Below are 13,428 nucleotides of genomic sequence, written 5' to 3' on the forward strand. Positions count from 1 at the left end.
CAACTGGTTTTCTAGGAAATGTTAACACTGGCAACTAGAGACAGCTTGTGTAAGATCTCATTCCTTCTTACAAAAAAACTGGGGTGCAACATATTATTGAAGATGCATTTCTTGCACTCACACCTGGATTTCTTCCCCCAAACTGTGGTGTTATCAGCAACCAACATGGTGAGCGTTTCCATCAAGACATGCGATGGAAATGCTCACCATGTTGGTTCCACGCAGCGATGGAACAAAGTTGCAAAAGCAAATGGAGTGCCACCATGTTAGCTGATTATAATTGGATGGTGAAAAGGGATGCTCCCATAGCTGAATACAAAAGAAAGGTGGAAAATGTTTGATACAAGTATGTTCGTAGCTACATCTTACTGGGATATAAATAAAAAATACTTTGTATAAATATAAAAAAACTACTTTTTTCAGAAACAAGAGTCAATCTGCCATTTTAAGCACTATTTCTGTGTTTAGCACCCCAAAATCTATAAAGTAAACTTATTTTCATGCTAGTAAACAAGATATGACCCAAACTTCGTTGTTCAGTGTAATCAACACCAAATGTGGCCTATAACTGATGTGGAGCAGGAACCAGCTCCTTTATCTTGAAACTGCAGCCTTACTTGAACTCTTTTAACCAAATTATCCCAAACTTGTGCTTAGTACTTCATATTTCAAGTCTTTAAAGTCCTTCATACTTCAAGGACTTCCTAATTCATTTCACAAATATACATGGTCTCAATTCTAATCTCAATTCTAATGTCCATTTCCACTTGCAGTCTGCCAAACCCCATGTACTTTTTCTGACAGAATCTCAGTTATCAGTTGATTCAACTACTGCTCATCTCAGATGCCCAAATTATTCGTTGTATGATTCCTTTCGCCTCAAAGGTGGTTGTTTGTTTGTTTGTTATTTGGTTTTTAGGAGCATTAGCAACTAAGGCCATATTGCTCCAAGATATGCGGTGGTCATTCCCTGACCTTTCCGCATCCTCTGTATTTGGTGGTGACGGGCTCGAACCCCAGTCTAATCAAGAAGCGTGTGCTACGCACTGCTGCTCCTGCCCACGGAGGTGCCCCAAAGGTGGTACTTGTGCATATGTCCGTTCTGATATTACCTGTCAGAGACTTGGCAATTTGGAATCTCCTCTCTTTGATCTTCTCTGGCTTAAAATCTTTCTACCTCGTGTCAAATTCATCTGTTGTCTCTACCGTTCTCCCGACTCCACTAATCACTTGGAGCTCTTTGCAACTTGACTTTCTCCAGTCAAACTTTCCTAACAGTGAGGTAATTTTCCTTGATGATTTCAATGTTCACAACTCCAGCTGGCTTCCGTTTTCTAGTCACACCGACCCAGCAGGTCGAGATGCTGAGGCTTTTGCAATTACTAATGACCTAGCACAGATTGTTCATTTACCTACAAGAATACCGGACAATCCTAATCATACAGCCAATAGGCTTTATCTTTTTCTCAAAAACAACCCTTCTAAGTACACGGTCGAAGTGAGAGGTCCTTTAGGCACTTCAGATCACAACTTGGTGATTGTCTCTTCTCCAATGGAACCCTTATCTCATGGCTATTCCCAACCTCATGTTGTTTGGCATTACAAGAATGCAAAATGGGATGACCTGCAAGTCTTCTTTTCCTTGGTCGGATTACTGTTTCAAAACTTCTGATGTCAACATTTGCTCAGATCGTATCAGTGAAATTATTCTTGCAGGAATGGAATCCTTTATCCCACAGTCCACTTTAAAATCTTGTCCTTTATCTAAACCTTGGTTTTCCAATAAATGTGCTAAGGCTGTTCAAGAGAAGAATGTTGCATGTCGTAATTGGCTTGTTTCTAATTCTTCAGTTTCATTTTCTGCCTACACCAAAGCTCGGAACAATTGTAAAGCAGTTATTAATCAGTCCAAACTAGAGTTTGAACAGGCTAAGAGTAGAAAACTTGCTTCTTGCCCTAATGGTAGCTGAGCATTCTGGTCTCTTGCCAAAGCTATTGGCCGCAACTTCTGCCCATCTCTGCTCCCACCTCTGTCCAAACCAGATGGTTCTGTTGTCATTTCAGCCAAGGATAAAGCTGACCTGCTAGCATCCCATTTTTCTTCCAGCTCATGTATTAATGATCTTGGAAAAACACCTCACACCATTCCCAACACGCTCCATTCAATGCCTCCTGTGGTCTTCCGTCAAAAGGATATCAGAAGGATTTTGATGACTCTCGATGCTAAGAAAGCTCCAGGTCCTGATGGTATTTCTCCACTCGTTCTCAAAACCTATGCTCCTGAACTTACTCCTATTCTTTGCCGCCTTTTTTCACTTTCTTATTCCAAAGGTGTTTTTCCTTCTGCTTGGAAATTTGCTCATATCCAGCCAGTTCCTAAAAAGGGTGACAAATCCCTCTCATCAAATTATCGTCCCATTGCAATTAGTTCTACTCTTTCTAAAGTAATGGAGAAATCAATTAACCGCCAACTCTTAAACTACCTAGAAACCTTCTGTCTGATGAATGATTGCCAGTATGGATTCCGTCAGTGTCGATCCACTGGTGATATTCTGGCTTATGTTACCCATTTATGGGCTAATTCAATGGAAAAGTTTGGCAAAACACAAATAGTTGTTGCAAAAACTAGTAATTGGTTATCCAGTTTTCTCTCTGATCGCTCACTGAGGGTGATGGTAGATGGCTCTGTCTTCTAACTTCTCCACTAATGCCGGTGTCCCCCAAGGTTCAGTTCTTTCCCCCACTCTTTTCCTCTTGTATATCAATGACCTTCTTCCATTGACAGGAAATCCTATCCATAGTTTTGCCGAAGATAGCACATTGCATTCAACTTTTCATTTTGAGAAACGTTGTCCTGCTCAATCAGCTTCAACTTCTCGAAAATCTGCTACCAATTCCTTAAATGCTGATCTTCAGGTAATTCTCCAGTGGGGCAAAGACAACTTAGTTGATTTCAACCGTTCTAAAACTCAGTCTTGTCTTATATCTCACAAAAAGGATTCTTCTGCTCCTATGCTTATCTTTAGTGACACTCCGATTTCTAGGCAAAATGATATATCACTTTTGGAGATTACCCTGACTTTTGTCTCTTGGCACAAGCACATTACAAATATTGCTTCCTCTGCATCTAAAAAACTTGGTTTTCTCTTTTGCTCTCGGCGTTACTTTTCTTCCAAACAGCTGCTCACTCTGTATAAATCGCAAATCCGCCCTGCCATGGAATATTGTTTCCACATCTGGAATGGTGCCCCCAAAACCTCTCTCAGGCTTCTTGATTCCATTCAGAAGAGGGCAGTTAGGTTAATTAATGATTCATCTCTAACAGAGTCTCTCCACTCGCTTCTCATAGACGTACTGTTTCTGCTGCATGCCTCTTCTACAGATACTTCCATGGGCACTGTTCTTCTGAATTGGCTTCTATAATTCCCGCTCTCTTTCAAAACAGTCCGAACACGTGCCGCCACCAGCCAACATCCATTTACTGTCCAACTTCAAACCCACAGAACCAACTTTTCATCTTCCTCATTTATTCATTCAACTGCCGTTTTCTGGAACAACCTTCCTTCATACGTATTTCCTGAAAATTACAGTCTACAGAAGTTTAAGTCCAATGTCAACAAATATCTTCTTTTGTCCTCTCAACCTCCAACCCAAGCACGGTACTAAGTATTATAGGTTCTAATACCTCTTGTGTTTGGGGTTCACATAAAAAAAAAAAAAAAAAAAAAAAAATTAAACACTACACTTTCATCGTTATTATATGTTAGAATCAATTTTGAATGGCTTTGTGATATTTTTCTAAAGCACATTTCTGGAGGTCACGACCATAAAACAATACAAACAATTTTCACTTTCCGGTTTATTGGGCTTTTCTGTTACATTAAGCAGTTATAAACGGGTAGTAAACTCAATGTTATTGCATTTACGAAAATACCGATAGCTGGAATCTTGTTGGTTTTTACATTATTATGGTGAATATTTATGAATCTTCGCAATTTTCCTTTTTTTTTTTTAAAGCTTCGTAAACTTGTTACTCCACGCAAATCGTGTTAGTTGCAATTTGTGCATTCCGTTAAAAAATGCTTATGCATGCTGTTCAAATTTATAAAGAAAAGGGAAGATTACCTTGGAAATAAATGCGTCTTGAAGCAACTTCTTGAGCAACAAACCAACGAGTGCCGAGCCAATAATGAGTGATCAATGAGTGTCATTTAGTCGATGATGGAGAATAAACACATTCTTTAACATTTGTAAGTCATAAATAATTTCTCTATTATTATAATTTGCTTGATTTTACGGCTACGTTTTCATTTCTTTGGATAAATAAATCATTGTTTAAACAAACTAAATATTTCTTTGACCAGCATTTAACCACTATTTTTAGTTTTTAGATAATGTAGTATTTTTAGATAATGTAACCACTATTTTTAACATTATGTGTATGGGAAATAAATTCCCGCTTTACGAGTGCACGCTAGGAACCAATTAACTTGTAAAGAAGAAAAAATGTCTTTTTCCTTCTCATCAACTAGTTTTGACATTCAACAACTATTGTCCTTACACTTGTCTCTCTCACTGGTCTTTTGAAATTGTGATGAAGAAGTCAGGCAGCCTTTTCTAATTTATTGACAGGAGAGGATGGCGTTTGGGCTCATATTTATAGACTATTGACAATGTAACTTTAAGAGTTGAAAGCACTTTTTTGGCTTTTTTATTTTTAAGTAGCTAACTGAATAGGTACTGCAAACTATTCATAGGTATTTATCACCAAATGCGGTTCTCAGAATCTGGAAAACTGACCCTGTTTTTCCCATTTGTTACAAAAAACTCCATGCACACATATTGCTCTACATTCATATCTATTATAATTGTGAGATTTCCAAAACACAACTGTACCCCAACATGCACTGCTCATCAGTTTTGGTAAAGCAGGAAACAATTCAAAGTAATAAGTGGTAATCACTCCCCTATGCCTACTCATTATCTTAGCCCTCTATCTGCACTGCTTCTTTTGTAACAAACTGTCTTTTTTTTTGAACAAGTGTGTGTGCACACGCACACACAGCATAAAATGCAGTTAAAGGAATATAGGAAAAAAATGTTATCAGCAGTTGAAGCTGAGTATCATACTTTAAATGCTAACAATAGATAGCATTTAAAGTAGATGCATAATGCATTAATCTTATTATAACAAATAATATAATCTTATTAAAACAATATTCATTGAATTAGATATTCCAGGCATCCGATATGCAGCTGACAAATGGATTAAGGTCTATAAAAAGTGCTAAAAATGTGAAATGTGGCGGGGGGGGGGGGGGGAGAGGAAGACCATCCAATCTCCTTGAATTACTCAGTCTAACTGAGAAAGGAGAAAAGAAATAAATATTAAGTATTTGGCATATTGTAGTGCATATAGGATTTTGCTGCACCATCCAAAAAAAAAGTAGATAAGAAAACACAAATCATGCACGTGCTGCCGCACGTAGGTAACTATCTGTCAGCCTCCACTACCTGCAGAGGCAACTTATTCAGTAATCAACAACTTGCTGGCTAAAAGAAAACTTGTAGAATGTAATCCAAACCTCTATAATGTGTATTTAGAGCTCCTAGTCTTGGAATCCTTTATAACAGTGAAAATTCCACCACCGCCCATTTTACTAACCCATCTCAGCACCTTATAAACCTCAATCAGGTTTATAAGATGCCTGGTTGGCTAAGATCTGTAGCCAACATAATCTAAATCATAGCTCATGTAGTTGCCCTTTTTCCAATCTCACCATGTGAGCTGCCTGTCTATGGATCCATCCAAGAGCTCAATGTCTTTTTTCAGATGTGGTCTCCACACCTGGATACAGTATTCAAAACTTACAGGAAATTGTTTGATAAATCACAAATAGGACACCATGGGCTTTCCAGACCACCTGTTTACACGACACAGAAAACTGCTTAGCTGCCTGTACTGTAACTCTCAGACTGTTTTTAAATCAACCACTCTAGATGTATAAGTTATTTTGGGGTTGCTATTCACCAAGTATAAGATCTCACATTAACACACAGCTGCCACTTTTCTGACCATTCTTGAAGCCTGTTTAAGTCATCCTGAAGGAGTGCTGCTTGACACAGATTATTAACGACCCTTCATATCTTTACATTGTCAGCAAATTTTGCATCATGCCCTCCATCCCTTCAATAACGTTGTTTATTAAAATCAGAAACAATAGTGGTCCAAGAACCGATTGTTAGGAGGGCCCCACTTCTTCTGTTAAACCAATATAAAGAATATCCATTAAACACAACCTTCTGCCTTGCAGCCACCTTGTGATCCATCTTAAACTCCAGTTAAACCAACATGTTTCAACATATACAGCAAGCTCGACAGAGTCTTGAAATAAAATGCCTTGCTAAAATCCAAATAAATTACGTTGAAATTATTCCCTACATCCAGATCATGATGTCAAATAGTTTACCAGGTTAGTTAAACATGATTTTCCCTTAACAAAACCATGTTGTGTGTGTCCTTCAGGATGCCATTTCTATCTAAATGTCCCTGGACTGCACTTTTAATTATTGCCTCAAAAAGTATCCCTACCCTAGACAAATAGTTACCAACTTCACTGTTAGAACCACCTTTATCCACTGGTGATACACTGGCACTTCTCAAATCCAAAGGAACCTCCCCTGAGTCCAATGATGCCCTCATAATTAACTTTAATGGTTCAATACAATCTGGCTGCCTTCCTCAAAGTTATGGGGTATATGCCAATAACTCCAGGAGCTTTATTTGTCCTTAGGCTTGAAAGCTTTTCTTATAAATAGTCATCTGTAATTTCGAAAGTACTAATTTTGTGTCTCAGTCTCACTCGCATAGCCTTTCCTCAGCATGAAGGATCTTTCATCATGAAAGACCAGTGCAAAGTACCTATTCAACTCATCAGCAACATCAGCTGGGACTACCTAAGACTTTCCCACATCCAGTACACAAGGTCCAATCCGATTCATTTTCTTCTTTGTATTCCCATACACGAAAAACTGTGCCCATTCTTTGCTCCCTGAGCCAGTGCTTTCTCATACTCATACTTTCTCGCCTTGGTCTCCCTAATCTTATCTGTGGCACTATTACAGATCAACTTGTAGCTGTCGCAGGCTTCAATACTTTTCCTCACTCTGTAACTTTCCCATGCTATCTTTTGCTGCTCTATTATACTAGCCAGCTTGTATTAATTGATCTGGGGCATTCTCCTCATGCTATATTTTCTTAATGGTTTATATATGTGTTCGTGGTTTTCTGATTGCTGCTTTAAAGGTATTCCATAATTCTAATGTATCCCCCAACACAATCTGCCCAATTAATTAATGTCATGTAGTACCATAAACTGTCAGTCCCTTTCCTGAAATTAAAACCCTTGCCTTTATCTTTAACTACTGCAACATCTTTCTTCATCTTCCAACTAACACCTGCATGGTCACTACCTGCCAATGGTCCCTGTACTTTAAGCCCTGTGATATTATTTGACTTGTGAGTAATGAGGTCTAGAATATTTTTACCCCTATTATTTTGTCTAACATGCTAGTACAAATAATAATCTAGTTCATTTAAAAATTGTTCCCCCCCTTATTTTAATCAATTAGAGTCAATTAGGACAAGACATTCACACTTGTCCACTTGCCAACCCATTCCATTTGCATGTAGAGATTTTCATCAAATACCATTTACAATCTTCTGGTCTGTAGATTAATTCCACTATCATTATACCTTTGTTTCCAGCTAACTCACACCGCATAGATCCCACTTTGACAGGCATAACTTCTGACTCAGCAAAAACTGTTATTGTGCTCAGACTGCTTTTGATAAGAAGCATGACCACATCACCCTTTCTATTTTCCTCATCTTTCCAAAAAATACATTGTACATATCGCAGTGGAACTCGTCATCCCCAATATATAGAACAAGATGGGGAAATTGAAGAAAGCATGAAACAAGGAATAACTTGGATACAGCAGGGTAGTAAACCACATTCCCAAAATCTCAGCTTGGGATAACAGCAAGTTTTGCACCTAGTAAATAAAAATTATGTAAACCCTACACGTAGATCTGAAGCCAAACTTAAATCTTAAATTCACAATATAAATCAGATTCAAAACTAAATATTTGCAAGTTGTAGCCTTCTTGAAAAGATGGCTGGTAATTATCTCAAACATAGTACATAGGTTTGGCATTGTTTTATATGGAGAGTAAAATTTATATTTGCTTCAGATTTATGTAATGTTTATTTCCCAGGCTCCATATCCTTAATTCTCTCTTACCCCTTTTTGGAGCTGGCTGGATATGACAAATTTCCAAACAGAAGGAATGATTTCAATGGTACATGAGGAGGGAGAGCACAGACATCTTATACAGAGAACAGGAAGAACATTAAATTAATGACCTGCAAATTCTTTCCAGTCTAGAATATACATATGTTTATAAAACTTTATTCAATGACAATGTAGCTGAGTGGTTAAGATGTGTCTGTTACTATACTCTAATTTAGTAGTGGACACCAAGTTGACAATGGCTTGAGCTCACATGACTGCTAAATATGGTTAATGATTGTGTCCATTATCAAAATGATTAGTTGTAAACTCCCCTGGTTGTGCTGGAGTATTTTTTTTTTTATGAAAACTCTAAACATGAAAGGTATCAAAACCTATAGTACTTAGTACAGTGCATGGATTGAAGTATTGGGGGGGGGGGAGAATGCCGAAAACTTCAACAAAACTTGCTACAATTTTTAATTATACTTACCTGTGCTTCTGGATCTAGTCAGATATAAATTAGGCCAGCAATTCTTCGTAAACAGCAGACCTACTACTTATTTCCATCTCAAATTCTTAAATCACTTTTATGGTAACCTAATCTAAAAGCTATTTTCTAAAAAAAACATTACATTTATTTCAGCAAATACTAGTTTTTAAAACCATAATTTCTCACAAATTCAATGCCCCAATTGTACTAACTATATATAATTATCAACAATTCATTAAAGATGTTTACATCTTTAATGAATTACATCCCACCTCAACTGGGCATTGCAATGAATCAGGATTTCTAATTATACTGATTTTTCTGAACTTAAAATGGATATGAATTATTTACAGTTTCTCCAAAATTAACATTAATAAAATTAAAACCCAAATCCCTGCTAACCTTCTGCAACACAGTCTATGCCACATAAACTTGGTCTTCTGTTTTTTAAGCATACAAACTATGGATTAATTCCATTGCCAAAAGGAAGTAGTATATACTTTTGCTTCATATTATCATCAACATAAAACCTTTTTGAAATTTCAAAATACGAAGTTAATTAAAACCATGAATTAGAAACATGCAATTATTTTCCTTCACCAGCATCAAAAAAAACCAAACAATTACTTGCAAAAAGCATTATTTGGATACCATAAAGAAATAATTACTTGAGAGTCCCACTTATTGTTAAGTCAATATTGCATAATACATTATTAAAAAGGCATAAAAATCTTTTAGGCATAAAAACCTTGTTGCATTTAGAAACATGATTAATTGTAAAGCTGCTTTAGTAAAATACCAGGTAAAATCCTAGAAAAACTTTTAAATCATATTTCAATAAACACAACATTTGTTAGAAAAAAAAAAAAAAATCTGCACTTCAAGTTTTAAACACCAGAAAGAAAATCAACACATTCAGATCTTTGCAATTTGTTTTACTTTCATTAGCCTAAACAGCTTTAAATTAGTTGTAGACAAAGTTTTTGATAAACATAGGCATTTTCTTAATATCACACAAATAATTGGCTTGATTTAATCAATTTCTATAACTATATAGTTAGGGGGCAAGAACTGTTTCTACAGACTGAATGTAAACTCAATTGGCACTTGATATAGCAGTATTCCTACAAAGCTCTGAATTTCTTGAAATCTAACTACTGCTTTGATCATAATATGCCACAAATTTCCTTATTCATTGTATATTGATTATCTGAAAGTAATCAAGCTGAATTAGAAGAAACCTGTTTTTAAGTGCACTTGCGCTTAAGGATAGGTGTGTTTTGTAAATTTTAATTAGTGCATGTGATTTTTATATTATAAATTGTTGCATAGGATATTTTATAAAGTAATATCATTGTATTATAATTAGTACTATACCAAGTATATTGTGATTTTTTTTTATAAGTTTCACTTTAATAAATATTAATATAAGATCGAGCAGAATATTACAATATAGCATTACATGATTCAAACAAGAAAAGCAATTCCAGAGTCATGAGTTCACTGTTTTATAGCCTGTGGCAGGTATTCCAAGGTAACTCTAAGAGACAATCTTAGTTCATCTATTGACTCGTCAATGTCCTACATGTAAGGTGTGTCAACGCAGAAATAAAACAGTACACATTTTTGGGTTGACTATGGCTTAAATCCACATGATCACAAAATACATTTCATAACATTCCTGTCAAATTACTTGCAAATTCCACTGATCTACTGATAGAATATAAACCCCCACCCCTTTTTTTGTAACTAAAACTTGGTGCATTGCTGGATGAAACAGTCACTGAAGAAATGAGTTGCCCTAGAAAAAAAAAACAGATCAGGAGAATTATCATGGATTCAAGTATTTAATTTGTGACCTGCCAGGTAATGCACTTCTGATTCAGGCTGAGAGAGAGAATGGCCAAGTGCAGACTGCTCTGGTCCAAAAGGATTTAATTTTAGTGGAAGAGAGACTTTTATTATTAATGGAAACGGGTAATATTTTTTATGATCAAGATGGATGGAGCTGTTTTAAAATCCTTGACTATTTACCTTATAACTGAGAAAATTTAAAAATCAATATACCTGACATTCTTGAGTAATATGCTGAGTAAAAGTGGCATGAACATTTTTTAAATATTCTATTAAAGATCCAGAATGCAAATCAATAAGGTCCTGTAAACAATACACATCAGGATTTTCAACAAAGTGTTGTCTATCTTTCAACTCCAAAAGAAGTCTCTGTTCAAGAGCAGCATGACATGTTAAGAAGTACTGCTTCATCATAAGAATTTCTTCTCTTAACCTCTGAAAATAAACAGAACTTATAGCACAGCAATCAATGTCTACAGAAAATTATATAGCCTAATATATAAAATATAGCTTTAAAATATAAAATATATAAAAAATATAAAATAGCCTAATACAGTGGATTCCGGTTATTTGGGCCACCGGTTAATCAGGGTAACCGTTTATTTGGGGCAAATCTTAAAAAACAGAAACCAATTGAGAAAACAGCCAGGGTTTACTTCGCTTAATTGGGACAGCATGCCGTTTAATCGGGGCAGGAGACCGCAGCACTGGAGATTACCCTATGATTGTCTCCAACGGTACCACGTGGTTCGGTCGAAATTCTGGAGGTCACAACCATAAAACAATTAGCAGTCACCTGTTTATTGGGCTTTTCTGTTAGTGAAATCTATCATAAACGTACAGTAAACTCGATCTTACTGAATTTGCGATAATACCAACAGCTGGAATTCTGTGGGTTATTATGGTGAAATGTGTTTACACTTCCATGAAATCTTCAATCATATAAAAAAATTAATTTTCAGATCTTCTCTTCATTCCTATTTTTAAAGCTTTGTAACTTGTTACTCGGTTCTCACTTGCATGTATTGTGTTACTTGCAATTTGTGTGTGCTGTGTTCTTTGTTATTGATTGCTTATCTTTTTACTGTTTTAAATTTTAACCTCCCCCCGCCCACAAATGTCAGGTTTTTTTTTTTTTTTTTTTTGATTTGATAGTTGTTGGTGCATCGGCTTCTGTGGCCATATTGCACCTCCCAAGGTTTTTGCAAGGCAGGAATCGAACCCGCGACCTTTGGGTTGCCGGGCAGGTACTTTACCCACTCGGCTAGCCCGGTCGGCACACAAATGTCCGTGAACAGAAATGTCAACTAGTTCGTATGTACATATTATAGTACGTATTAATTATTCCGATTTTCACATATCATTTAATTTTTTAATTGGCAAGGTAATAAAGGGTAAATTTGTGCTTAATATATCTTTGCTTTTATAGCCTGTAGATAATATTCCTCCTATTTTCACTAATTAGAATCGCTGTTTAATAGAATTAAAATTCAATTCACAAACGTGATCACAATGACCGGCGCTTACTGCACATCTTATAGTGAATGGTACTTTACTATGTTGAGTTCGTCGTAATGTGATTTGATTGTACAGTGAACCAATTGTAAAAAGGGAGGGGGGGGGGGTTACATTGTATTTTTAACTATTTACGTGAAACTTCGGATAATTGGGGCAGCTGCTTAATCGGGCCAAAATGCACTAGTCTCGATGTGTCCCAAATAACCGGAATGGACTGTATATAAAAACTCACTTAAAGAGGATTCCCAACTAAAACCTATCCTGTGCAAGATATTAAAATATTTTGGTCATATCATTCTCATAAGATTTTTTTTTCCTTCTCCAACTTAAAAGAATCCTGCATAATAATTTCACATTTACAATGTTTAAACTTTTCCAATTTTGTCATTCAGCAGTGAGATACTTCCACTTATGTCTCTCAACTGCTATCCAATGTACAACTGAAAAGTTCAATCATAGCTTCTAAATGAGGAATTAAGCATTAAGCTGTTTTTTGAAAGGGTAAACATATATGTTTTAAAGTGGAACAAATCCAAATATTATGCAGAAAACTAACCAGTTAGGTGGCACTTTTCAAATGAACAAGATAAAACTGAGACAAAGCAAAATTAAGTCCAAACAATATTTCATCATATTGCAAGAAAGATAAAGCTGGAAAGTAAAGAAACTGAAAGTGCATCTGAATTTATGATTCAAGCAACAGAGGAAACAATATTTCATTGAATGAATTAATACCGAAGGAAATGAGTTTTGTTGGTTGGTTATTTTAGTTTACTGGTGCATCAACTGCTATGGCCGTGTGCCATTTCTTACAGATGCTGATGTTACAAAATTTAGACAATTGAACTTGATATTTAAATTGGTTCATAAATCAAACCAGCAAAGTCTATAAAAACACTTATTGGAAATCATAGTGCCAATAATGAACAAGTTAATGCATGGAATGCACATTGTTTCAAGAAAATATCATGTGATGACATTAAATAAGCAATGGCCTTGAATGTACAAATTTCAATTGCAAACTATAATTTTCCTGAGGTTTGTCTTGGACATTCTTCCATTAAAGATAGCTGATACTAATATTTGCAAGTACCAGTCCTAGTAGGAGTGGTACTTACCCTGAGTATATCCTCAAGCGCAAGATCCAAAAATTTAGTGTAAAATCCAACAGTCCAGCATCTGATAATACAGAAACCTGGATAGGACAGTATTATGGCACATTTAGATCCTGCAATAAATGAACAACTATAGATACAAATAGCAGGAGC

General features: G+C 36.0%; 1 protein-coding gene across 6 annotated transcripts in view; it reads right to left on the reverse strand.

The window, feature by feature from the left end:
* The window catches only part of DEF8 (differentially expressed in FDCP 8 homolog), a 188,322-nt gene that overhangs the window by 24,554 nt on the left and 150,340 nt on the right, over positions 1 to 13,428 (reverse strand). For all 6 annotated transcript variants that reach the window (XM_090371955.1, XM_090371954.1, XM_090371953.1 and 3 more), the window contains one exon: positions 10,856 to 11,077. In XM_090371955.1, the coding sequence (XP_090228081.1) occupies positions 10,856 to 11,077 (222 nt within the window). The remainder of the gene's footprint in view (positions 1 to 10,855; positions 11,078 to 13,428) is intronic.

Source organism: Mastigoproctus giganteus, chromosome 4, assembly GCF_048544385.1.
Source record: "Mastigoproctus giganteus isolate SK-2022 chromosome 4, ASM4854438v1, whole genome shotgun sequence".
Lineage (NCBI taxonomy): Eukaryota > Metazoa > Arthropoda > Arachnida > Uropygi > Thelyphonidae > Mastigoproctus > Mastigoproctus giganteus.